The 27,666-nt window shown below is 42.6% G+C and overlaps 1 protein-coding gene across 1 annotated transcript in view; it reads left to right on the top strand.

The window, feature by feature from the left end:
* The first annotated feature begins 3,093 nt into the window (after positions 1-3,093).
* The window catches only part of ANXA13 (annexin A13), a 55,876-nt gene continuing 31,303 nt past the window's right edge, over positions 3,094-27,666 (top strand). The window contains exons 1-2 of the mRNA XM_008689317.2: positions 3,094-3,108; positions 4,188-4,310. Coding sequence (XP_008687539.1) covers positions 3,094-3,108; positions 4,188-4,310 — 138 coding nt within the window. The remainder of the gene's footprint in view (positions 3,109-4,187; positions 4,311-27,666) is intronic.

Below are 27,666 nucleotides of genomic sequence, written 5' to 3'. Positions count from 1 at the left end.
ACCAGATGAGGAAAGATATATTCTTTAATAATTATCTAGGATCTTTGGAATAACTCAAATTAAAGCTGAAACCATTGCAAGCCTATACTTGATGCAAATCAATTCCAAATGGATCAAAGAGGTATGCCTTTAAAAATGAAGCCATTCTGGGGCACCTGGGTGGCTCAATCGGTCAAGCATCCAACTCTTGTTCTTAGTTCTGGTCTTGATCTTAGGCCCGTGAGTTCAAGCCCTGCATGAGGCTCCACACTGGGCATAGAGCCTACTTAAAAAAATAATAAAAATTTAAAAGTATATAAATAAAAAAGAAGCCATTAAAAAACTTGAAGAAAATGTATAAGAAGTCTGAATCATCGGGGTGCCTAGGTGGCTCTTTCAGTGCTCAGGTCAATGATCCCAGGGTCCTGGGATCGAGTCCCCCATTGGGCTCCCTGCCCAGTGGGGACCCTGCTTCTCCCTCTCCTCCCTGCTTGTGCTGTCTCTCACTATCTCTGTCTCTGTCTCAAATAAATAAATAAAATCTTAAAAAAAAAAGAAGTCTGAATCATCTTAATGTAGAGAAGTTTCTCTAAGCAAGCCAATATATCCATAAAACCTAACACTCTCTCTTTTTTTTTTAAAGGAATTTATTTATTTATTTGACAGAGAGAGAGAGACAGCCAGTGAGAGAGGGAATACAAGCAGGGGGAGTGGGAGAGGAAGAAGCAGGCTCCCAGAGGAGGAGCCTGATGTGGGGCTCGATCCCAGGACCCTGGGATCACGCCCTGAGCCAAAGGCAGACGCTTAATGACTGAGCCACCCAGGCGCCCCAAAAACCTAATACTTTCTGTACTCACACATACGTGTTCAGAACACATTCAAACAGAAACAAAAGACAAAACAAATTGGGGGGAAATAATTGTTACATTTGACAAAGGCCCAGATCTTATTATAAAGTGTCGTTACAATAAACAATGAAGAGACTAATAACTCAAAACAAAAATAAAAGACATAAGCAGACCACAGAAAATTCATGCAAACGACCTTTAAGGGATGGGATGTATAACGTTAAGAATGTCAAAAGAAAGGAATGTAAATTAAACACAGAGATAACCATTTTTCACCTTTGAAATTGGCAGAAATGAAAAACGTTCATAGTATTTAGTGTGGCCACTTTGTAGAAAAAACGAGCCCTGGCATATCATTGTAGGGGGATATACATTCCACCTTTTGAAAGTCAGGCTCAAAAAGAGAGAAAGAAAGAAAGAGAGAGAGAGAGAGAGAGAGAGAGCGAGAGAAAGAAAGAAAGAAAGAAAGAAAGAAAGAAGAAAGAGAGAGAAAGAAAGAAAGAAAGAAAGAAGAAAGAAGAAAGAGAAAGAAAGAAAGAAAGAAAGAAAGAAAGAAAGAAAGAAAGAAAGAAAGAAAGAAAGAAATCCAGGCTCGTGGGTCAGCTGGACATTGAGTAGTTCCGCATTCTGACAGCTGTGCAGAGAACAACCAGGCAAGATCTATCAGAATTTTTTAAAAGATTTTATTTATTTATTTGAGAGAGAGAGAGAAGACAAACAGGGGGAGGGGAAGAGGGAGAGGGTGAAGCAGGCTCCCTTGACCTGAGCCAAAGCAGACGCTTAACCAACTGAGCCACCCAGGAGCCCCACCAGAATCATAAATGCATATACTCTTTTTAAAAAAAATTTTTTGACTTAAATTCAATTAATTAACATATAATGTATTATTTGTTTCAGGGGTACAGGCCTGTGATTCATCAGTCTTGTATAATAGCTAGTGCTCCTTACAACACATACCATGTTCTCTTTGACCAGCAATTGCATCCTGAGATCTTACTCTACAGGTAAACATGCACACACAGGCAAAGACATGTAAATGAAGACAGCCGCACAAAAGGCAAAAAAAAAAAAAAAAAAAAAAAAAAAAAAAAAAAAAAAAAAAAAAAAAAAAACCCTAAATGATCTTGAATGGTCACCAATAGTGGACTGATGACATAAGGTTTGGTTCGTATTCATAGGTGACTACTATGTGGCGCCTGGAAAAGAAACGTGCCAGTGTCATATATCTCTTTAGTGCAGGAAGCATAAAAGCAATAGAAAAGAAAACGAACCCATTTGTTGGCAATAAAACAAAACAAAACAAAAAAAGCAGGCCAGGGAAGGAAGGAAAGAAGGAAGGAAGGAAAGTAGAAAGGGAGGGAGGGAGGGGGGAGGGAGGAAGGAAAACAGATAAACAGAGAGACAGAGGAATAGAGAGACAGGCAGAGAAGGCTATGTGTGCAAACCGTCAAGAAACCGCATGAGAGACTGGACTCTGGGAAACAAACTGAGGGCCGCAGAGGGGAGAGGGTGGGGGAATGGGATAGACCGGTGATGGGTATTAAGGAGGGCACGTATTGCGTGGTGCACTGGGTGTTATACGCAACTAATGAATCATCGAGCCTTACATCAGAAACCGGGGATGTACTGTATGGTGACTAACATAATATAATAAAAAAACATTAAAGAAAAGAAACCGCTGGCAGGAGGGCCGAGGAGATCAGTAGGCTTACTTTTCACAGTACCTTTTCACACTATTAAGGGAAAAAAAAAAAGACCATCTGCACACATTACTTTTTCAATTTAAAAACTAGCTAGGTTATAAAGATCATGTTGGCATCACTCAATGTCACACTCAAAAGGATTCTGCGTAATAGTGATGTAAGTAAAACAATAAGATTTTTCAGTCTTGTTTGGTTAATGCTTTTATTACTTCAAGGTATAAAATTTTAAATAAATTCCCAAAATAAAAAAATAGTGACTCAACAATCCAGAAGTGAGACAGGTTTAATTGAGAATAAGCTTTTCAACTTAAGCCTGTACTTGATGCATGAGTAAGTATTTTATTTTGAAAAGATGGCCTAGAAAGACAGCTTGGGAAGGTTAAGCTCATTGGTAGCGGTTACCACTCCCTACCCATCCCCAACAATGTATTCAAATTCAATGCCAAAAGTTACTTATTAAACTCAAGAGATATTACGTCCTGGGAAAACTATTATAAACTTAGCCTGTAGGAGAGAACTGATCTCTTAATGAAATACAGAACAACTGTCTTCGAAAAACGAAAATGGGCAATCGTCATGTAAGTATTTATTGCCTTTGGGAGTCAAAGTTTTCGTTTTAGTTAGCATGTGGAGAAGTTTAAACTATGAAAGCACGATCGATACTTTCATAGTTATCATTGTGATTACTCTTTATTGTTGGTTTTCACAACAGCATACCGTGCTTTTAAAATGCACTTGCAATATACTTTTTTTCCATTAGCCAAAAATCTCTTAGGAGGGGCTAAAGAGATGTATTTAAAATGAGACAGTAAACAGTGGCCGGCACAGAGCAAGTGGGTAATAGGCATTTGAGGAGCGTATGACTAAAGCTGTTAGTTGTGGCAAAGTTGCACAAAACCCCACCAACTGTGCCCATCGAGTTTTGTGGGAAAGACAGGTTCAGGTTGCAAATATCCACAGGCCAACGTAAAAGTAGTCCTACAAGGCTGTATATAACTTGGGCTGAAAGGTGAAACTATTCCAGTATTATTCCTAAGCAGCATCAAACATTCAGGTCTTTGCAGATATCTAAGGAATGCACTTAACACTTGTTTGTTGTTGTTGTTGTTTTCTGAAATGTCTAGGCCCGTGTGAATACTGTGTCTCTAAACTATGAATGACTAAAAACTCGCTCAAATACTGCCATTTGGAATCAGCGATGCACAAGGCAGGGCAGAGTTAACTCTTGGTTTTTTTAATATTGAAAAATATTTATCTAAACATTTTAATAAGGTCTTACTGCACCTCCTTTAGCTCCCCACAGCAAGAATGACCTATTCTGTGTAAACTAGGAACAAAGAGAGTAAAACTCCAAAATTCTCTATACTATAACCTTGTTTATAAGGTTTTCTCCTTTGCTATAAATTAAACTTGCCCTCAGTGGTTACAAGCCTACAAATAACTTCTTTGGGGAGGTGTCAAATTTCAAATCCTCTGGAGATAATTATTATTATTATTTTTTCGCTAGCCAAGAGCCCGCCATTCAGTATCTCTTCTCAGGATACCAAAGCCATAGCAGTTTAGGAAGACGTTTCATCTTCTGAGAGTCATCCCCATGAGGCAGCTGGCTTGTGTGAGTGGTCTAGCATTTTTATGTATTTCTTTTTTGAATCCTCAGAGCCAGTCTTACTCCCTCTCAGAAGGCAGTCAACAGTTGCCCAAAGGGGACATCCAACCCTCGGCAGCCGTGCAGCCTCTCGGCCACCCATCAGGGAGTGGACAGCCAGAGGCCCAACAGCCCGTAAGCACTTGATTTTCCCTCCAATCATAGGTATCACCGGGCTCTCTCGTGGGCCCAATGTTACTCACCCATGACTTGTCTTATCGGACCCTCCACAATCCTCCAGCCTGCAAATGTCATCCGCAGGCATTACTTCCAAGCAGGGAAGTCTTTCCCTGGAAAATGTCTGTTACAATGTTTGCAGCAAATGTAAAAAAGTGATCTAGGAGCTCCGCTTCCGTTCCCAACAGGATCCCCTTAATCGTGCCTTGCAATGGAGAGCGTAACGCTACAGTGTGGCCACTATGATATTTTAGAAAATGCGAACAGAATTTAACATGGCACTAGGAATGAATATGTTCTAAGACTGTGTTTCTAAATAAGTAAATGCAAAACCTTCTTAAAGGACAGAAAATCGTCCTGGTAATGACTTCAGTTGTTAACATTAGAAAGCAGCTCGAATATGTACAAATTTCAGACTATAATGCTTCTAGTTTTGGAGCAACTGCACAACCAAAACAAAAATGTAAAACTAAATACCAGTAAAATCCAAGCTGAGAATGTGCCAACGAATGCATGTTCCTGATTTAGTGTAATAGATGATGTTCTTTTGCTGGGATGAAATGGCCACAGTCAATGTAAAAAATGGTCCTGATTGCTATAATGTGGTTTCTTTTGTGTTACAGCATGTGTCAAATATGATGTGACTTTTTAGTTCTGTTATAACGTTTCTCTATCCAAAACTGAGAAACTTCAGTTTGTAAGACTCCCTATCAAACAATCGGGACTTCTCTTGGCTAACGCGCATGACTTTTGTATTAAACCTACCTCCCTCTGTTCTCTATTCTTTTATCATTGGCTTGCAACAATTAAAATACGGCTCTCTGGCATATATACAATTATAAATAGAGACACAAATGTAGGTGTTGAAATCGTGTGCTAGCCCTTGGTCGTCGTGATGATTTAATATGCTTTACATTCGTTTTTAAGTTATTACCAGCAAGCAGTAAACACAGATTTTAAAAGCCCACTAGGAAAGTTACAAATTCCCGAGGATAAGTCCATGGCCCTGGACCCGCAGACAACGGCTTGACAAACAGAGCCAGTAGGATATTGGCCAGGAAATTACATTTTCCAAGGCACTGTGATACAGAGGCCTTCTTAGCCAATTCTGAAAACTGAAAATTACTTTTTTTATTTTGTGCTTTCCCCCAGTCCTTTTGCTGTCATTAATGATTTCTCTCAACTGAAGACACAGTGCTTGTGACTAACCTATTTGGAGTAGTAATAACCGAGATAAGGGGTTACTATCGTTTGCTAAATCACACGGTGTTCAGAGTTTGCTTAGCCTAGAGGACATGTCCTTGTGCTCAATGAGCTTTGTGCATCAACAGAAAAATAAGATCCACAGGAAAATCTGCTTCGGTTTAGCAAGATGACTCTTCTATTCTCTTGCATGGGTTGTTTTCAGGAGAATCGCTCTCTGGAGGAAAATACCGAATCGAGATCAATAGTGAAATCCCTTTGCCATAACAGTATGGCCGCAGAGTATGGGCAGAGCAATAGGGAAGGAGCAAGATTTAGGGGAACAGTGGACAAATGTTGAAATAATCACAAACTCAAGAGGACTTACGCTTTCTGGAAAATTATTTGTACTGATGAACAGACACTAGGACTGACTTGCCCTGCTGTTCCAAGGGCGGTCTCTAGATTAGTAGCAGCATCTACGGTACCTGGGTGTTTGTTAGACATGCAGAAGCCCAGGCCCAGGAAGCCTTCTTGAATCAGCTGCATGTTAGCGAGCCCCTCTAGCGATTCTTATGCGCAGGACAGTCTGAGAAGCACTAGACTCGGGAACAAGTTCTCACCCGTGCCTGGAATCACCTGCAGAGTTTTAAAAACCACTGAAGCCTGAGCGCCACGGCCAGAGCGTCTGAATGAACTGGTCTAGTGGTTGGCCTGAGCACTGGGATTTGCAAATGCTCCCCAGGTGGTGCTAACTGTGCCGCTGAGTCTGAGAAACATTGAACTGGAGCGTAACGCTCTTCTTCCAAGAACAGATCAGCATACCACCGATGAAAGCAGGTGTCACTGAAAGCGCCCATAAGCGAAAACCGACTTGTCAATGTTAGAACATCTGCTCAGCGATCTGCTACGGTGTTTGTGAACATGCCACATTTATGACTTGCTTGTGCCAATATTTAGCCAACATAAATCTTCGTCGAAAATGGAAAACAGTTTGGGACTTGCAGGAGGGGAACAGGCAAGCTCAGATGCAGGTGGGTTAGGAACACCCAGGAACCAAACAACAGGTGGGACTCGGTCCAGATGCCCGAGAAAAGAAGGTAGGCTCTGGAGGCAAGGAAAAATGTGACTGGGAATTTGGAGCAAAGTATGGTTTCAACTAAGAGTGTGCCTTCAAGTGTGATCCCAAAGCCCAGAGAGTTAGTGAAAGAAACCAAGCAGAAATCAGCCTAGACCATGCAGTCCTACCTCTCCTATCAGGCCATCATTTATCTCAGAAAATTAGTCCTTTGGAACACCCCCATGGCTCTAGGAGGAAACAAAAAGGGCCTCTAAAGTCTAAACATCACATGCACTAAAGCATACCTACTTCATTTAAAAACAAACCTCCCACTCAAAGTTGGCTGTATTTTATTTTATTTTTTATTTAAATTCAATTAGCCAGCATATGGTACATCATTAGTTTCAGAGGTAGAGTTCAGTGATTCATCAGTTGTATATCACACCCAGTGCTCATCACATCACGAGCCCTCCTTACTGCCCATCACCCAGTTACCCCATCCCCCCACCCATCTCCCCTCCAGCAACCCTGAATTTGTTTCCTAGAGTTAAGAGTCTGTCATGGTTCATCTCTCTCTCTGGTTTCTTCCCACTCCATTTTCCCTCCCTTCCCCTATGATCCTCTGCACTGTTTCTTCTATTCCATGTATGAGTGAAACCATAAATAATTGTCTTTCTCTGATTGACTTATTTCGCTCAGTGTTATACCCTCCTGTTCCCTCCATGTCAATATTAATGGTATGATTTCATCCTTTTTGATGACTGAGTAATATTCCATTGTAGAGATAAACCACATATTCTTTATCCATTCATCCGTCAATGGACATCTCGTCTTTTTCCACAGTTTGGCTATTGTGGACATTGCTGCTATAAACATTGGGGTACAGGTGCCCCTTCAGATCACTACCTTTGTATCTTTGGGATAAATACCTACTAGTGCAATTGCTGGTTCATAGGTAGCTCTATTTTTAGCTTCTTGAGGAACTGCCATACTGTTTTCCAGAGTGACTGTACCAGCTTGCATTCCCACCAACACTATAAGAGGGTTCCCCTTTCTCCACATCCTCATCAACATTTGTTGTTTCCTGACTTGTTCATTTTAGCCATTCTCACTGGTTTAAGGTGGTATCTCACTGTGGTTTTGATTTGTATTTCCCTGATGGCTGGTGATGTTGAGCATTTTTTCATGTGTCTTTTTGTCATTTCTACGTCTTCTTTGGAGAAATGTCTGTTCACTGTCTTCTGCCCATTTCTTGACTGGATTATTTGTTTTTTGGGTGTTGAGTTTGATAAGTTCTTTATAGATCTTGGATACTAGCCCTTTATCTGATATGTCATTTGCAAATATCTTCCTCCATTCCATAGGTTGCCTTTTAGTTTTGTTGACTGTTTCCTTTGCTGTGCAGAAGCTTTTTATCTTGATGAAGTCCCAATAGTTCATTTTTGCTTTTGTTTCCCTTGCCTTTGGAGGCATGTCAAGCAAGAAGTTGCTGTGGCTGAGGTCAAAGAGGTTGTTGCCTGTGTTCTCCACTAGAATTTTGATGGATTCCTATCTCACATTGAGGTCTTTCATCCATTTTGAGTTTATCTTTGTGTATGGTGTAAGAAAATGGTCCAATTTCATTATTCTGCACGTGGCTGTCCAATTTTCCCAACACCATTTGTTGAAGAGACTTTCTTTTTTCCATGGATAGTCTTTTTTTTTTTTTTCCTTATTTGACAGAGAGAGATAGCTTAAGACGGACAGCACAAGCAGGGGTGAGGGGTAGGGGGAAAGAGAGAAGCAGGCTCCCTTCTGAGCAACAAGCCCAATGTGGGGCTCGATCCCAGGACCTTGGGATCATGACCTGAGCCAAAGGCAGATGGTTAACCGGCTCAGGAACCCAGGCAGCCCTCCACTGGATATTCGTTCCTGCTTTGTCGAAGATTAGTTGACCATAGAGTTAAGGGTCATTTCTGGGTTCTCTATTCTGTTCCATCAATCTACATGTCTTTTTTTTGTGCCAGTACCATACTCTCTTGATGATTACAGCTTTGTAATATAGCTTGAAGTCCAGAATTGTGATGCCACCAGCTTTGGTTTTCTTTTTCAATACTCCTCTGGCTGTTTGGGGTCTTTTCTGGTTCCATACAAATTTTAGGATTATTTGTTCCAACTCTGTGAAAAATGTTGATGGTATTTTGATAGGGACTGCATTGAATGTATAGATTGCTCTGGGTGGCATAGACACTTTAACAATATTTGTTCTTCCAATCCATGAACATGGAATGTTTTTCCATTTCTTTGTGTCTTCCTCAATTTCTTTCATAAGTGTTCTATAGTTTTTAGAGTACAGATCCTTTACCTCTTTGGTTAGGTTTATTCCTAGGTATCTTATGGTTTTGGGTGTCTCATTGTTAGTGTATAGAAATGCAACTGATTTCTGTGCATTGATTTTATATCCTGCTATGTTGCTGAATTCCTGTATGAGTTTTAGCAATTTTGGGGTGGAGTCTTTCGGGTTTTCCACATAAAGTATCATGTCATCTGCGAAGAGTGAGAGTTTGACTTCTTCTTTGCCGGTTTGAATGTCTTTTATTTCTTTTTGTTGTCTGATTGCTGAGGCTAAGACTTCTAGTACTATGTTGAACAGCAGTGGTGAGAGTGGATATGTGTGTCATGTTCCTGACCTTAGGGGAAAAGCTCTCACTTTTTCCCCATTTAGAATGATATTCACTGTGGGCCTTTCATATACAGCTTTTATGATATTGAGGTATGTTCCTTCTAGTCCCACACTGTGGAGAGTTTTAATCAAGAAAGGATGCTGTATTTTGTTAAGTGCTTTTTCTGCATCAATTGAGAGGATCATATGGTTTTTGTCCTTTCTTTTATTAATGTGATTTATCACGTTGATTGATTTGCAGATGTTGAACCACCCTTGCAGCCCAGGAATAAATCCCACTTGGTGGTGGTGAATAATCCTTAAATGTACTGTTGGATCCTATTGGCTAGTATCTTGGTGAGAATTTTGGCATCCATATTCATCAGGGATATTGGTCTGTACTTCTCCTTTTCGGTGGGGTCTTTGTCTGGTTTTGGGATCAAGGTTATGCTGACCTCATAGAATGAATTTGGAAGTTTTCCTTCCATTTCTATTTTTTGAAACAGCTTCAGAAGAATAGTTATTAATTCTTCTTTAAATGTTCGGTAGAATTGCCCTGGGAAGCCATCCGGCCCTGGACTCTGAAAGAATTAAGATCAACAAACCCCTAGCCAGACTTATCAAAGAGAAAAGAGAAAGGACTTATCAAAAAGAAGAGAGAAAGGGCCCAAATTAATAAAATCATGAATGAAAGAGGAGAGATTACAACCCACACCAAGGAAATACAAAAACTATAAGAACATATTATGAGTACCTATATTGGCTCATAGGCATTGACAAATTAGGCAATCTGAAAGAAATGGATGCATTCCTAGAAACATATAAACTACCAAAACTGAAACAGGAAGAAATAGGAAACCTGAACAGACCCATCATCAGGAAACGGAAGCAGTAATCAAAAATCTCCCAACAAGCAAGTATGGCTGTATTTTAGACACAGTCACACAGTCTTGGCTTTGGAGGGTTTCTTGTCTATGGTAGATAAAAAGCAGTCATTCTAAAGACGTGGGGGAAAGGCCATCAAGGACAAATACACAGATGGAAGGAAGAACATACAAACCAAAAAATTGACACAAGAGCTTTAAAGCTGTAGGAGCCCGGGGCCCCTTGGTGCAGGGGCTGGAACCCGGTGTATATCCGCTCTGCTGCAGAGCAGCAAGAACCAAGACTCCCCGTGATGGTGGACTAACTGGAGGTTTCAAGGCAGCCTTCTGAAAGGATGCTGATGATCACTGATGTTCCTCAAGTGCTTGCTAGACCGTGAGCTGCTCTGGGGGCACGAGCTGTGTGCATGAAGTTTGAGCCCTTCACCCTACCAAGCACTCCACGCACATGTGTCCCTCAGTCCTCACACAAATCTGTGAGGGAGGTAGTATTATTATCCCCCTTTGAAATCTGGGGGAAATGAAGCAAGGAAAGATTAGACAATTTGTCTACTGAGGGGTGAAACACAGATTGGGATTTAGTTAGAAGTTCTTCACACAGTGCCTCGGGCTCACATTATGCCAACCAGAAGCTAACCTACTAGGGTTTCTAAAACTATTGAACTGGATCATTATCTTCTCTTTATCTGCATCCCTGAACTTCCTTCTTGCTCCCTAACCCCCCAGGCTGGATTCGATGCTCTTCCTCAGTGCTTTCATGCTATTCTGCACATAATGCCATTGATTTTAGAGCTATCTATTCACACATCTCCCCCACACTGGACTGATTCTCACTGGGGGTAGGACTGTGTCTTGTATACCTTTGTATCCCCGTTACAAAACCCTGTTACATTGTCCCCATTACAATGACACAAAACCTGGCACATAGCAATGGTCAATAAAAGTTAGATGAATTCATTACATTTTCTAGATAAGCCTTACTCAAACGAATGTTTTGCTCAGTTGGAGTCCAAATCCCTATGACCAGATACACCCCTAAACCAATGTGTGAATAAGGTCCTTGTATCTATATTTTTAGAAACTCCCCAAGTGATTCTAATGGACCCAAAGTTGAGAGCCAGGGGTCTAACACCAGGTGTTCCTTTAGCGCAGGAATGTGCCCAAATGCGGTCCCCAGACCATCATTGAAATAACCTAGGATCTTGTTAGGAATGCAGATCATCAGGCCCTACTACAGATCTACAGAATCAGAAATTCTGGGGCTAGGGCCCAGCAACTGCAGCTGAATATGCCCCTCCAGGTGATTCTGATGTTTGTGCAAGTGTGAGAATCAATGTTAAAGCAAAAGTCTCTCATGGGCCTAGTCTGGAGCTATGGTCCAGCTTTGACTATGAACTACTCCCATCACTCAGCCTGCAGAGATGCCTGGATGATGGCTTTTAAAGCCGACTTAGCCCCACACCCTCCTCCAAGGCCTTTCACACAAATGCAACCCAGGGAACTGCCCCATTCTGCTGGTCCACCTGACCCCAGGCTGCACTCTCCCACCACTTGTCTTAGCACTGCACAGAGAAACGGCACCTCAAGAGTCCCTCCACTAGCAAAGAAAGGAAGCCACTCTTCATCCTTCCCATCAATTCAACTTTTAAAGAAAGTCCTATGGGGGTGCCTGGGTGGCTCAGCCATTAAGCATCTGCCTTCGGCTCAGGTCATGATCCCAGAGTCCTGGGATCGAGCCCCGCATTAGGCTCCCTGCTCAGGGGGGAAGCCTGCTTCTCCCTCTCACACTCCCCTTGTTTGTGTTCCCTCTCTTGCTGTCTCTCTCTGTCAAATAAATAAATAAAATCAAGAAAGAAAGAAAGAAAGAAAGAAAGAAAGAAAGAAAGAAAGAAAGAAAGAAAAAGAAAAAGAAAGACAGTCCTATGGGGGCACCTGGGTGACTCAGTCGGTTAAACATCTACCTTCAGCTCAGGTCATGACTCCAGGGTCCTGGGATCAAGTGTGCATATTAGGATGCCTGCTCAGCAGGCAGTCTGCTTCTCCCTCTCCCTCTGCCCCTCCCCTTGCTCATTCTCTCTCTCTTTCTCTCCCTCCCTCAAATAAATAAAATCTGAAAGAAAGGAAGGAAGAAAGAAAGAGAAAGAAAGAAAGAAAGAAAGAAAGAAAGAAAGAAAGAAAGAAAGAAAGAAAAAGAAAGAAAAAAAGAAAAAGAAAAAGGAAGGAAGGAAGGAAGGAAGGAACTTCTATAAGCCAGGTACCGTTTGAGGTTCTATAGATAAAAAGAGGAATAAAAGACCAAGTCTGTGCCCTTAAAAATGGCTCACAGTCTAGCAAGGGAGGCAAACAAATAAATAATGATAACGATGTGTGATGGGTGCACTAATAGAAACATGTCCAAAACTTGGACGGAGGAGGGAGTGATGCTGTGTGGGAGGAAAGAGTAGAAGAGGCTTCCTGACATGGAGAAGGGCATTCATCACAGTGCTGGAGTACGCACAGAAAGGTACAAGAAGGGTAGTGCTCCCAGAAGCACAGCTTTCCACTCGCCAAAGCACTTAACCCATCAAGCATCACCCACCTGTGCAGCTGCTAGCCCCCCCCCCCTCAGCTGGGAGCTTCTGCAGGGCAGACACTGCGACTTACCACGGCTCTATCTCTGGGGCTTGATACCTAACAGGTATGCCATACATATTTTTAATAGAAAGATCACTGGACAGGAGGCGATGACACAGATGTGCAGGGGTGAGACCCAAAGGCCCATGTTTGCTATGCAAAGTGTATTAGTACCCTTTGCTAATATGCAAAGTATCACAAACTGGGTGGCTTTTTTTTTTTAAGATTTTATTTCTTTATCTGAGAGAGAGAGAGAGAGAGAGTGAGAGCATGAGCAGGAGGAGGGGCAGAGGGAGAGGGACAAGCAGACTCCTCACTGAGTGGAGAGTCTGATGCAGGGCTTGATCCCAGGACCCCAGGATGATGACCTGAGCTGAAGGCAAACGCTTAACTGACGGAGCCACCCAGGCACCCCACAAATTGGGTGGCCTAAAACAATGGAAATATATTCTCTCAAAGTTCTAGAGTCTAAGGATTTGAAATCAAGGTGTTAGCAGGGCCACTGTTCCCTCTGGAGGCTGTAGGGAAGAATTCTTTCTTGCGTCTTTCAGCCTCTGGTGGCCCCAGGCATTGCATTCCTTGGCTTAGGGTGGGAGAAACCTAGTCTCTGCCTCTCTTTCACATGGCTTTCTCCTCTGCATGTGTCTCTGTTTTTCTTCTTCTTAAAAGGACCCCAGCCACTGGATTTAGGACCCATTCTAAATTCAGGATTATCTCATCCATGATCTTTACTAATTACATCAGCAAAGACTATATTTCCAAGTAAGGTAACATTCTGAGGTTCCAAGTAGACAAGAATCTGGGGGATACTATTCAACCTACTACACCAAGGAAATTGGGGTTTTTTGCTTTAGGCCAGTAGTGGTTTCTAAACTTTGTACATCGGATTCCTTTGGAAGGCTTGTTTAAGCAGAGAGCTGGGCCCTATCCCCAGAGTGTCTGATTCAGTAGATACTCTAGAGCGGGTCCCAAGAATCTGTATTTCTCACAAGTTACCTGGTGATGCCGATGATGCTGGTCCAGGGACCACACTTTAAGAACCAGTATCTTAGGCAATAGAGAGGCCCTAACTGATCTCAGACAAGGCAATGACAAGGTCAGAGCTGCATTTTGGAAAGACCATGCTGGAAGCTGGTAGAAAACGTTTTGGAGAGAAACATGACCAAAGGCAAGTAAAACACTTGGAAGGCAGTGGCCCTGGAGAAAGATGATGAACCCCTGTTCCCAGCTAAAACAGTGGCAGTGGGATTGAAGAGAAGAGAACAGATTGGAAGGTCAAATAGATGTAACTGGCTGACTAACTGGACAGGTAGATGAGGAACAAGGAAGATTACAGAGTGACTCCCAGGTACCTGGCTTGTGTACCCAGGTGAATGGGATACATCCTGGGGATAGGGCAAAGTGGCAGTTTGCACAGTGTGAGGGTGAGTGTGGTTTTGGGATCTGTTGAATTTGAGATATCCATGGGATACCTGGATGTAATGCCTCGCAAGTAGCTGGATCTGAAACTCAAGAGAGAAGTCTGGGCTTGAGACAATTCGGGGAGTATGAACTCTAGTTGTTTCGTTTATCTTGCTTTCAGGTCAATATGTGGTTGATTACAAGTAGCAGACTACAGGATTAACAGTGGCTTAAATAACAGAGACATTTAATTATTAGCCGTCACACGAAGCTGAAAGGAGGGAACTCCAGTGTTGGTTCAGCAGTTCAGTCACATCATTAAGGACCCATGCCATGTCTGCCCTTCTATTCTGCCGCCCCTGGTCTGCTGGCAACAACTCCCCACATGGGTACAAGATAATGGTCTGGGTTTAAGTCCATGATCTCACACAATAGGATCACAAGTATGAAGGAAAGGGATAGAGAAAAAAGTGCCTTTCTTCTTATGTGCCACTCCCCTATCACTGAGAAAAATCTTTCTGGAAAGCCCCAAGCAGGCATCCGTTCAATCTCATTGACCAGAGCTGGTCAAAAGCTCATCCCTAGACCAATCACTGACCGAGGGGAAGAGGACAGCCATGAATTATGATTCATCCCTGGGGCTGGGGGAAATCTTGTCAACTAGCATGCTCTCTCTCAATCTTGCTCTCTCGCTCCCTCTCTCCTTCTTTCCATAAGCTGGCCTCATTCTCTCCCACTGAAAATGAACTTTTTCTATTTCCCAGTGGTGAGGGAAGCAAAAATTTTTGGTGAGAGGGAGGCACGGCCACAGATAGCTCAGGCGTCATCGAGAGGTCCATGGCCTCACGTAGCTCCAGATGAACAACATCAAGGAAAAGAGTATCTTTAGCTAAGCATCTGTAACACGTCAGGGAAAAATTCTGATTGGCTTGAGTCGTGTGCCTACTCCTTGGACTGTCACTGTGGCAGAGGTTGGCCTTACCAACCCTTAGGGTTTGGGGATATTGCTTTATCATTATTACTTTCTTATAACTATTATTTATTACTAAGAAATTAATCTTTCTTATAACTATTATTTATATTAATATAACTTTCTTATAACTATTATTTATATTAATATTACTATTATATTAATATTACTGCTGCGGCGACTATTGGATGGACTAAAATAGAGAGAGAATGAAGACCCAAAGATCAGATAGAAAGGCAGCCAAAAAATTCACCCTTCCTATAATGGGGGCTTGGATGGTTGTGGTGGGAATGAAAAAGAAGATAAAAATGTTTAAAAGAATTTTAAAGAAATAATTAATAGGCTTGGATCCAATGCATATTTAAACTCTTACCAGGGGAAGAATAGCATCCATTGTTTTGATTCTGATGCAGACAGAAATTTGCTAAAAGCAAATTTAGCTATTTCACCTTGTTTCCTTTTTAGCAAATCAAAACTTGTTCACATACTGTTGGTTATGCCCTCTACACAGCACCATTCGATGCTGCAAGGGCCCAGATCAGCCCCCAGCATTTGCTCTTTTCAATTCCATCTACCCACTTACCATTGACTCTTGAGGGTCCCAGAGTACACTTGCTTCTTTTTTTCCTCAAGCAATGAATCCCAAGTTTACACTCTCATTGAATTGGCAGAAAAATAGCCTTTGGCAATAGAAGAAGGAAATGGATAATTCTTTTCTAATGAGAAAAGTGCTTCATTTTCCATAACTCTTGAAGGCATGGTTCTTTTCACAGTTGAGGAATGGCCATCATCTCCCCACAACCACCGCATCCTCCAAGTTCACTTTCGTTGATGTAATACAGCAGTAATTGGATATCTGGGGGCTGAACACTCTTCAGAGGTTTCTGACTCCCAAAACAATCTGTGGACAACCCCAAGGCAGTCACTTTCCCCAGGACACAATCTTGTTTCCAGACAATGCATGTAATTCCACTTCTGGGAGAAACTCTGAGTTGTCCAGCCCAGCCCAGTACTAAAGGGACCCCAAGAATGAGTCAACCAAGGCTGCCGGTTGAGGCTCCTGCCAGCTGAGGCCATGGTGCCTACAATCATGATGCAGACCAAGAAGCAGAGGGTGAAGGCAGGCTTCTCACGGTGGACCGACTTTAACTCGGATTCTTCCTCCTAGTTACCTTGTCCCAGGACTCATCTTTCAGATTTATCATCTGGGTTTCTTTGAAATAAAACTAAGGGAAAAAAGACATCATGCTCCACTTCTAATCCTTCCTTTTATGTAACTACAGCAATTTGCTCTTTGTCACTGGGGACCTTGCCTGAGTCAGTACCTATGTGCCATTTGCACCAGCAGCCCAGCCTCTCAACACCTTTTTAAGAAACATGTTTATAGAATTGTTACAACCATTAGGCCAGGGTGGTAGACCCTCATTAAGTTAGATGTTAGCACAAATGACGTTGGAACCAGATAATTCTTTGTTGTGAGGGGCTGTTCTGTGCCTTGTAGGACGTTTAGCAGAATCCCTGATCTCTATGACCAGATTCTAGTAGTACTCCCCTTTTTATGACAATGTCTCTAGACATTGCCAAATGTCCCCAGAGAGGCAAATTTGCTCCTGGTTTGTTGACAATTACTTCATGAGACACAGACCTTAGCAAAAGCAAGACTATAGGGCTCAAGATGCCTCCATAATGTCTTTATCTGACTGAATTTCTATCAGCAACCATGCATTCCTGTCCTTCTGGCCCAGATAGTCCCTCACCCTGATTGCCTTTCTTATCACAGGATAGAGTCAACTCTTCTTCAAGATTGACCCTTGTCCTCCTGATGGTGACAACAGCAGCTGAGAGGCAGTGGTTTCCCCCCAAAGGCTATTAGCCCATTAGTAACTTCTGATATCCAGACTGAGAAGGGCTTTCCTACAGAAATACCCAGTATTGAGGCTGCTGAGCTACTGGTTTTTCTGCCTGGATGAGCAGTGCTCAACTGGAAAGTCACCAGTTGAAACATCATGAGTCCATTAGCTCCCCTCTCCTCCGTTTGGGTGTAGCCCCTAAAGGGACTGCCCCGTTTAGTCTCCCTATACCAGAGCTCAGAGCACAGCAGGTCAGTCACATTGTTTGTACTTCTGATTATATTGTCAGTATCTTTAGAAGTGACGGTGTCCACCACCTTAGGGCACTAGATATTGGAGGGTCCTAAGGTCAGATCTCCTTAGGGTCAGGTCCCAATCTTGCAGTCACCTTTGATAGGTAAATGTCACACCAACTTAATGTGTAACCCAGAGGGCATAGTCTGAGAAAGTTTATCTTTCTGGAAAATGACCTAATTATATCAATCTTCATTAAAAGATATTCTCAAAATGCCAACATACAAATAATCCCAAATTTAGAAGAAAGGTCATTTTTTTTTAATCTAAAAAGTTTCACTAATTTTTTTAAGAACACATTTCAAGATCTGATTCAAGTGGATGTTTTTCCTCTTTTCAGCCTTTTTTGCCAAATGATGCAAATATTCCTACCCATTTACAGTAATGGCCAAACATATATTTCATATATGTCACCTTAAAATTGCATCTCTGAAAGGATAGATAGATCAACAGCCAAACAGTTCTATGTGTTCTCAGCACCCTTCTAAGGTTAGCCAGAACTTAGGCAGCCTGACACACTACCTAGCTATCTGGTCAACCTCCTTGATGAACAGACCTCTGGAAAGGGTCCAAGTGGGAAGAAGACCTAAGAATGGAGGAATCAGCTTTGCTGTTAGTCAGTGTGACCATGGAGAATCCTAATGGAACAATAACTACACGGTGAAATACGAAATATTCTTATAAGATTGAAACTGTGTTTAAATAGACCCACAGAGAAAAAGGCAGTATATATGTTTTTTCTAATTAGCAGTTTTACTTCTTACTCTGACAAGCATTTAAGCAGATTTTGATTTAAAAAAAAAAGCAAGACTTAAAAAAAAACCCCAAATGTGTTATTCTAAGGAAGCCATGCCCAAGAAACAATCAACTTAATGAAACAATGTGCCACTAATCACCCAAGACTCATGTTTAAAGAGGTGAATGGCCACTCTGTTTTGTTTCAAATTGCCCATCAGTGTCTACTAAACATGTCTGTGGAAATACTGCCAGGATATTTCTGGCTCTGAATTCATGAACTTTAAGAGTACAATACTTTGCATTCACACTAATCAGTTTCAAAGTACAAATAAGTAACCACTTAGAGATAAAAGAGCATTGTCCTCAGGGAGGGGTCCAGATTTTTCCATAAGCAAGTAAGTGACCCTGGGCAAATGACTTAATAACTAGGCCTCAGTTTACCTGTAAAATGAGGGGACCTGTAAAATACATTCAATGTTTCCCAAACTTCAGACTTAAGTATGACCTTCGTGAATGTTGCCAAATACATGTGCCACCTGTTCTACTAATAGTTCTATTAAGTGTTTTCTTTAAATTCACTCATCCTTTTGACACATAAAAAATTTATCATAAAAAGAAAATTTATATGAGTACCATAAATGGAAAATCATTATCAGTTGATATAGGTAACTAAATGAAAGCAAAAGAGACTATATTAAATTCTAACTAAATACTATTGCCAGCTGAAGGCTCAGATTCTGTCATCTGTGTTCTGATAAAAAGATCTATTTGCATAAAGTAGAGAAGGGGTTGGCAAAATAGTTATTTCAGGCTTTGTGGGCCACACAACCTCTGTTACAACGATTCAACTCTGCCATTGAAGTGTGAAAGCAGCCACTGACTAAACGTATATGAGTGGGTTGGCTATGTTCCAATAAAACTTTGTTTATAAAAACAGTGGACAGGGGCGCCTGGGTGGCACAGCGGTTAAGCATCTGCCTTCGGCTCAGGGCGTGATCCCAGCATTCTGGGGGGTCGAGCCCCACATCAGGCTCCTCCGCTATGAGCCTGCTTCTTCCTCTCCCACTCCCCCTGCTTGTGTTCCCTCTCTCGCTGGCTGTCTCTATCTCTGTCAAATAAATAAATAAAAATCTTTAAAAAATAAAAAAATAAAAACAGTGGACAGGCTAGAATTTGACCATAGTCTGTAGTTTGCCAATCCCTGGGTGGAAAGAGTGTGAAGGACATACTATCACCAGGCAAAGAATGACTCAATCAGAAGAACTGAGAGAGAATTTAAAGATGAATTCCTTTTTTTAGTTGGAAAGTCCAAAAGATTTTAATATATTCACTGTCCCAAGTCACCCATTTTGAAAACCCTAGGCTGAATTTCTATGATAAACCTCTCCCCTTTATCTTTTGCTCCTTGAATAAAGTCTAGGATTTCTTACCTGTGTCAACCCTCAGCACATTTTTATGCTGTCTTTCTGATTCATTGGGATGTCAATGGGAAAGTTTCTAATCTTTGTCAGACCAGCACCCGGCTGCACATTGGAATGATTTGGTAAGTCTTGAAAATACTTACACCTAGTATATACCTATATCAGAGATTCTGATTTAGGAGGACCAGGATGGGACTCAGTCATTTATTTATTTTAAAACATCACAAATGATTCTAACGTGCATCCAAGGTCAAAAAGCTATTCATCTGTGTTTTGCTCAGAGCATCTTCCTAAGAGTCCACAGTTTTCTCCATAGGTTTTAATTCTAACAGCCCCCAAGCTATGGTTTGCTCAAACTATTCCAGACCTGAAAGTCTAAGGTATTCACTTTCATTTGTGTTTCCTGTTGAGCCTCCAGGTAGGGTCTGAATGAACTCTCTCGGGTGTCCTGGTTAAGTCTACTATTCCTTTTTTTCATTCTCTCTTCTTCATTACCCTAGGAGGCTTGACATCATTATCAGCTCAAGATGTCTAACTGGATAACTTTGCTCTTCCCCTCCTCTGCCCCCACTATTGCCACTGACCTCTGACATCGATACAAAGTAGAGTAAGGCCAAGATGCAAAGGAAAAGAGATGTGGTATATTCTGTCAGATACAAAGGAAGAAGATTCTTCCTCCTCTAGAAGGGAAGAGAAATGCCTCATGGCTGCAGAGAATTCAAATGAGCTTCCATTAATATATAAACATTTACCAAGTACCTATAATGTGCCAGGCATTATGTTAGGTGCTGGAGATACGACAAGGAATAGGACGGGGTTCTTGGTCCCAAGAGGTTTATAGTCTAGGGAAGGAGATAAACTAGTGAATAAGTAATAATGTATCTTAAGGAGATCTGATAGAAATCTCTAGAGTGGAGTGTAAGCACAAAGGAGAAACTAGTGTGCTAGAGTATGTCTCACAGCCAGCTCTTGGTGGGGGTGGGGAAAAAAACCCCAATTTGTGCCAGAGGCCAATTTCCATAGCATAAATATGAAATCGCAGCTGATTTTAAGTTACTAACATGACCTCACTGAACACAGAGTTGGGAAAAGATGCTCACAATTGGCTCTCGAAAGCTTGCAAAGTCAGCTCCAGCTTGGATGGCAACCATTCTGGTTTACTTAGAACGTTTTAGCACAGAAAATCTCACATCCCAGGAAACCCTCAGTCTTGGGCAATCAAACAGTTGGCCACCTTAGGTCCCACACCCGATTGGCAGAAAGTCCTCAATCTTTCCCAAGAGGGTCAGGAATGGTTCCAGAGAAGAGATGAGGCTTCAGCAAATTCCCTTAAGTAGATAGATTCTCCCCTGTTGCCAGTGGACTCAATGGTGGGCAACCAGGTGTTTAAGAAACGGAGGAGCAAGAGACCAGTGCTGTCAATCCCCAAAGACCTTGGCCCTCCGAGGACTCAAGAAGTTACAGTGAGGAATCTGCTTGCAGTACCCCCCTCCTCCTTCCCCACTGAACACTGATGGACCCTTCCTACTAAGACAAATCAACCTAGATTCTGTCAGGTAGGGAGTAATGAGATTTTGCCTATGAAAATGTTTGACAGTTTATCAGGCTGGAAAACGGTCACCCAGAAGAATAAACATATTAGAAACTTTGGTCATCCTGCTGGTCTCCTGCTTTTCAGCTTTCAAACTGCCTCTGCAGTCCCCTGGCTAGGATCCCGCCACTACTCAGAGGGCAAGATGTTTTAGTAAAGAGGGAACGGGAAGGTTTGGGGCGAGATGGGGAAAGAGGAGGAGGAGGAAGTGCCCCGATAGCCTATTGGAAAAAGGCAAAAAAAAAAAAAGCCAATTTCTCCCCTACCAGCTCTGAATCATCATAATGAAATCTCCCTGCCCAGAACTCTCAGGTTAGCTTTTTATATGGCTTTGCAGAGATATAATTGACATATAACATTACGTAAGTATAAGGTGTACAATGTGTTGATGTGATACACTTGCATATCGTAAAGTGATTGCCACTATAAGCTTAGCTAACACCTGCATTATGCATAATTACCACTTCTCTTTTGTGGTAAGAACATTTAAGATCTACTCTCTTAGCAACTTTCAAGTATACAATACAGTATTTTATTAACTAGAATCACATTAGATTCCCAGAACTTACTCATCTTATAACTAGAATTCTGTATCCTTTGATCAACATCTCCCCTTTCTCCCCACCCCCATTCTAGTCTCTGTTCTATTAAGTTTGGCTTTTTTTTAGATTCCACCTATATGTGGTATCATACAGTATTTGTCTTTCTCTATCTGACTTACTTCACTTAGCATTATGCCTTCAAGGTCTGTCCATGTTCTTGCAAATGACAGGATTTCTTTCTTTTTTTTTTTTTTAAGAGAGGGAGAGAGGGGTGGAGGGGCAGAGGGAGAGAGAGAGTCTTAAGCAGACTCCATGCCCAGTGCAGAGCCCGATGTGGGGCTCTATCTCACGACCCTGAGATCATAACTTGAACCGAAATCAGGAGTGAGATGTTTAATTGACTGAGCCATCCAGGCACCCTGACAGCTTTCCTTCTTTCTCGTGGCTAAGTAATATTTCATTTCGTGTGTGCATATGTGTGTGTGTGTGTGTGTGTGTGCACGCATGTATGTGTGTGTATATACGTGTGTACCATTTCTTCTGTATCCATTCATCTGTTGATGGACACTTAGGTTGTTTCCTTATATTGGTTATTGTGAATAATGCTATAGTGAATCACGTTGTTATATTTCTTCTTCCCAAGATTCTGCTATGTAGGGCAGGTATTAGTCCTAATTCACAGATGAGAAGCAGAAACCATGATTCCGTTTGACTCGGAAGGATACTGACAACAGAATTGACAACACTGCATTTCCTGAATAGATGCTTTGCTCGCAGGGAGAGGCGGACCATTTTGCCTTGCAAATAGTGGTAGCCGAACTTCATTTCCATTTCACTTCCTACTGTCTCATCGCCAAGAACATTTCTTGATCTCACATTATGCAAGGGAGCCTTGGCTTCCCTGGTCAGCGGACAAATCACAGGTCTCAGCTGGCGTTTCTGTAAAATACTAGCATTCTAAGAGCTGGACTGAGAATATCTACCATCAAATTAAAAAATAATAATTTTGAAAGGGACAAAAAAGCTGTGGTTAATGAGAAGTCAACGGTAGAGGTTCTGGGTCCAGACTGTGTAGGTTTGAATTCCATCACTTAGTAGCTATGTGACTTCAGACAACTTACACGCTTTTCTGTTTTTGGTTTTCTCAACTTATAAGGTTTTTGTGAGGGTGAAATGAGTATTGTATGTAAATTATTTGGGCCAGGGCCTGGCACATACATAGTAAGTGCTTTGTATTTTGCTGTCATTCTCAATTTAAGTGGTAATCCGTTACATTTCTCTTCAACTCTTACTTACCTGTAAGTAAAAAACAGTTTCTGATTTAGGACAAAATTATGTAATCGGTTATTTTAAAGGTACCACACAAAGCAACACGTCAGGGGCTCGTTTGACACTCCATAGGAAGCAGGTCAAGATGGAAGGAAGTAATAAAAATAACACTGAGCACTCACCACGGGCCAAGCTTCCTGCCAAGCGTGTTTGATGCATATCCTTGTAACAACCCATAAGATGTTGTTATCTTTCAGATGGAAAACAGAGACTTAGAAAGGGTAAGGAGAGAAAAATAGCATCATGCCAGGCTCAAGGGTATATTTCTTTGGGAGAATGGATACCTATGTGACCACAAGGAAGTCTCTTTCTGAAACTGATCTCAGTTTCCCCAAGTCTATAATGACTTTAAAATCTATACAAACCAAGGTTGGCCCAAATCGCCAACACTGGCTTAAGGCACCATAACTAGCAGTGGCAATGGTCATTGCTTACAATGGGGAGAATTCAGCCACGTGTGAGGCTCTCCCCAGCACAACCCTCGCCTGCGTCTACCCTCCTCTCTGCTTCAAAAGCCCAGGCCGCTACCCGGTTCTAATCCTGGTCCTCATTTTTAATCTCCTCAGCCTGCTCCCGATTTCATGTTGGCTCAAACAGCACCCTCATTTCGATCCACGTACAATGAGCTCTCTGCCCTCTGCTCTCCAGCACTTCCTCAGAGCCCTCCTGTCTCAGAGCCTGGATACCAAGCAACCACTTTCAAATATTTACCCAGCAAATTGCAGCGAGCCGAGGCTTCTGGGGAACTGCACTGGAAAGAGCAAACAATCAAAATGCCACTCCTATTACATTTTGATAATGCTTCAGGGTTTACAAGTGACCCCTACATCCTTATGTCACTGAGCACCTCCTACGTGCCACCAACCAAGCGCTCGCCGTAATCTGGCACAGCACCCCCACTTGACTGCATCCAAACCTCACACTACCCACAAGCAGGTGCACCTCCACTTTAAACCCGAGACAACAAAGGCTCAGAGAGATGGGTCAGCTTGCCCAGGGCGGTCGTACAACCGGCGAGGGGCAAAGCATAACTGAATACAGTAGGTCCTACTCCCAAGTCCACGTGATGTCACTGTGTCTTGCTTAAATCAGTCATGTCTGTTCTGCAGCAGTTCAGTGGCAGGTCATAGGTAGGCGCACATGTACACAGACTCAGAGAGCATCATGCTCCGTCGCTCCCCGCAGTGTCCTTCCCCCACCTTCATCCCTCCATGTGTATGTATGGATGTCTGGATTTCACCTAACTCCCAGTCATCTTTCAAGAACCGGCACAAATGTCAACTTCTCCCTAAAAGTTCCTCCTCCTCCTCCCAGCTGTTTGCCCCCAAAGTGTGTGTCCTGTCGTAAATGCAACTGTCGTTGAACTGCTTCCTTGTTGGTTTCCCTGGGGAAGGACAGCACTTCATCCATCCAGTCCCCCTCACCTGGGGCAGCGCTTGCCACATGGCAGATCCTCACTACTTGTCTGCTGAAGGAAGGGGAGGGAGGAAAAAAGGAGGATGGAAAAAAGGGGGAAGAGAAAAAAGAGAAGGAAGCAGGGAGAGAGGGGGAACCGTTCCGAGGAAAGTCTAATTTGCCTGCGGCATATTGCTCTTTAATTAAATTCACATGTCTCTCGTGAGCAGTATATAATCATTTCCCAGTCTTGATGCTCTCCAAATAGATCAGGTCACCAGGACTGCTGAGTAGGAGTGTCCTTAAATAGGAGGACACTTAGGCTGGGTCCTGGAACATCCTGGTTACCATAGAATACATAGCAACTGTCTGCCGATGATATCCCTCAGCCAACCTTTTTCACAAACTATCCCCAGAGTTCACTGCAAGCTGGAGGAAGATTTTCTCCAAATGTTCCCTTCGATCCTAAGAGTTAAGCTTTCCTTGAACTGCACGGGGGCAGAAGCCTTAGGTCAGGTGTCTGTTTCTCCACTCTGGCCCTTCTAGCTGGTAGGGCTGTGGGCAGGGGACAGTATCAGAACTTGAGACAAAAGCCAGCCTCCCTCCTGGGCAGTCGATGTGCTGATGCTGGCCCATCTCTGAGTCATTTCATAGAGTGGGTGTTTTCAGCATTCCTTCTGCCCAGGTGACACGGCCTCTAGGCTCATAGCATCTCGGTTTATTTTGTATGCCTCCTCCTCCAGGAAGATGGATCAATCATTTCCTTGTTTAAGATGCAGGAACATGGGGGTACTGGGATGGCTCAGTCGATTAAGCGTCCGCCTTTGGCTCAGGTCATGATCCTCGTGTCCTGGGATCAAGCCCTGCATCAGGCTCCCTGCTCAGCGGGGAGTCTGCTTCTCCCTCTGCCCCTCACCCCACTTGTGCTCTCTCTCTCCCTCAAATAAATACAAAAAATCTTTTTTAAAAAAATAAGATGCAGGAACATGGGGACACAGAGAAGTGCCATGTAGACATACTAGAAGGAAGCAAAAACAAGACTGAAAGATACCAGCTTATTCATGCACTGGGCAGAGCCTTTTGTCGAGTTAATGGTATTTGCTTCCATTGTGAGCCTGACTGCACTGGCACGTTGGCAAGCACCCTACCAGGGTTGTCTATCGGTGAGCTCCTCACACTCCATGAGGTGCTAATTATCACGCTGGTCAAATGAGGCAGTTAACAAAATGTGGTATCGGGGTGTCATCCCGGGTCGCCTGGACTCCACACAGCCTGAATTGTGAACCGCCTTACTGCCTGGTGTGAAACAATGCGTCGGGAACTCTAGATCCAAACTGCAGGTGATCAATGAGAAACCGACCCTTAGAGTGCCATTTACAAAGTGAAAACCCCGCAAGCAGGAGAGGGTTTAAAATACTCTGGAAGGTTCGTTGCTGATCTGCCTTCAGTAAATATTAATTGTTCACATTTTTTAAGCACACGCTCTCTGCTTGGCTTCATTTTAGAGGCTTTGTATAAAGGAATTGATCTAAATTCTCATAAGAGACCTATGAATAGACACTTATTTTCCACTTTTTTGCCATGAGGAAACCACACACAGATGGGTTCCCAAACTTGCCCAAGGTCACATAAGTAATGAGTGGCTATCCTGGGATTCAAATCCAGTTTGGGGCATTGGAGATACATCTATATCTCACAATATCAAGTTTGGAAGATAGATAGATGATAGATAGATAGATGATAGATAGATAGATAGATAGATAGATAGATAATAGATAGATAGAGAGAGAGAGAGAGAGAGAGAGAGAGAGATAATAGATAGATAGATAATCTTCCAAACTTGTTGAGTGAAAATATGCAGAATTGACAACCTAATATCACTATGAGACGAAAAACCAAGAGCTGGCCCAAAGAAGCAGAGGAAACCCTAGCAGTTCTGTGACTATCTATCTATCTAGCCTTTGAAATGTTATCTCGCATAAGCCTCAGCTCTTACAAGGGAGACATTGCCCCCATTTTACAGGTGAGAAAATGAGGGCTTAGAGGTTCATGGCCCAAGTTCACATGGCTGTCAGGGGGAGAACCACATTTGAACTTGGATTCACGTGGGCTCCAGGCCCAGACTTCTGTTATCATTTTTATTAATATCTAACATCTTGTCTTTTGAATGTGTCTCGTGGGTGTCAGTGCAAATGCTGTGAAGAGACAAATGGAAAGAAAACAAGAAAGGAATGTCACTCCGCCTCTATGTTGCCTAGAAGGCAGGTGGAATATCATGTATTTGCCTAAATCCTCACGGTGGTGTCTGTCCTCACACTGGAGTGCCTTGGGCGGCCATTTTGTGTCTGACGTGCATTCCTGCAGCAGACCCGCTTTACGTGGAAGGCTGCTCAGTGGCCTCAGGTTGCAAAAATGAAATCTGATGGGCAAACGCGCCTGAGGCCCCAAAGTCAGCTGCCCGGCTTGCTAACGATGAACAATGGAGGTGGAATGTCCGCTCCATATACATTCCAGAGAAGGTGGTTACCCAGCTCATCAGAACAAGCCACTGGGCGGCACTGATGAATGCGGCCATTGTGGAGGCAGTCCCTGCCACGCAGGGGGGAAATTCCTAACAGACTGTTTTCTCACCTCCCTCCCTACTTTTAAATAAATCCCATCACATGATTCCTTCACTCCGACATCAAATAGCCTGTGGTTATGAGGAACAAGACTGAATTCTCTTTGGATAAGGAAAGATCATCAACATGGCTAAGAGTGGTTCTTAGAAGGAACCTGGGAATGGTTGATTTCCACCTTCCCTGATGATGGTTGTGGGTCTGATAGAGACTTTCATGCTGTACTTTTTTTAAGACAACATACCTTTATTATCTTACAGTTCTATAGGTCAGAAGTCCAACAGGGGTCTCACTAACTTAACGCTGCATTTTCAGTTAAACGAAAAGGAAAAAGTTGTCTCAATGTCATCTTTATTCCTAACATGTGATTCAACATTCTCCCACTGCCCCCCTCCCCCCATATCACTGTTATTTTGGACCAAATGACACTTACTTCTTTGGTTTTTAGCCTTCGATAAACTAGACATTCAGAGGGTTTTTTTCCTTCTTCCTTTTTTTTTAATAGAAACATTAATTTTTTTTTAAATTTCAAACAACACTTGGTGTTGACTAGGAATGAGTCAGTCTCTGAAGCCCTGTTTCCCCTTCTTTCTGCTCCCGTAACTCTGCGACATGTGTATCACGGAACCACCTTACTAAACCAGTAAGGGGAGGAAGGATGGGAATGTCCTTTCACACTTGACACAGCCAGTGTCCTGGCTCCAAGTCAGCCATCACCTGGCCCAGTGATCTTAAGCAAGTCTCCACATGGCTTCTGCAAGTCCTGGCCGCATCTTTGTGCAAAT

Source organism: Ursus maritimus, unplaced genomic scaffold (assembly GCF_017311325.1).
Source record: "Ursus maritimus isolate PB19 unplaced genomic scaffold, ASM1731132v1 scaffold_9, whole genome shotgun sequence".
Classification (NCBI taxonomy): Eukaryota; Metazoa; Chordata; class Mammalia; order Carnivora; family Ursidae; genus Ursus; species Ursus maritimus.
The sequence above is the reverse complement of the archived record's forward strand: the minus strand, read 5'-3'. Positions and strand labels throughout refer to the sequence as shown.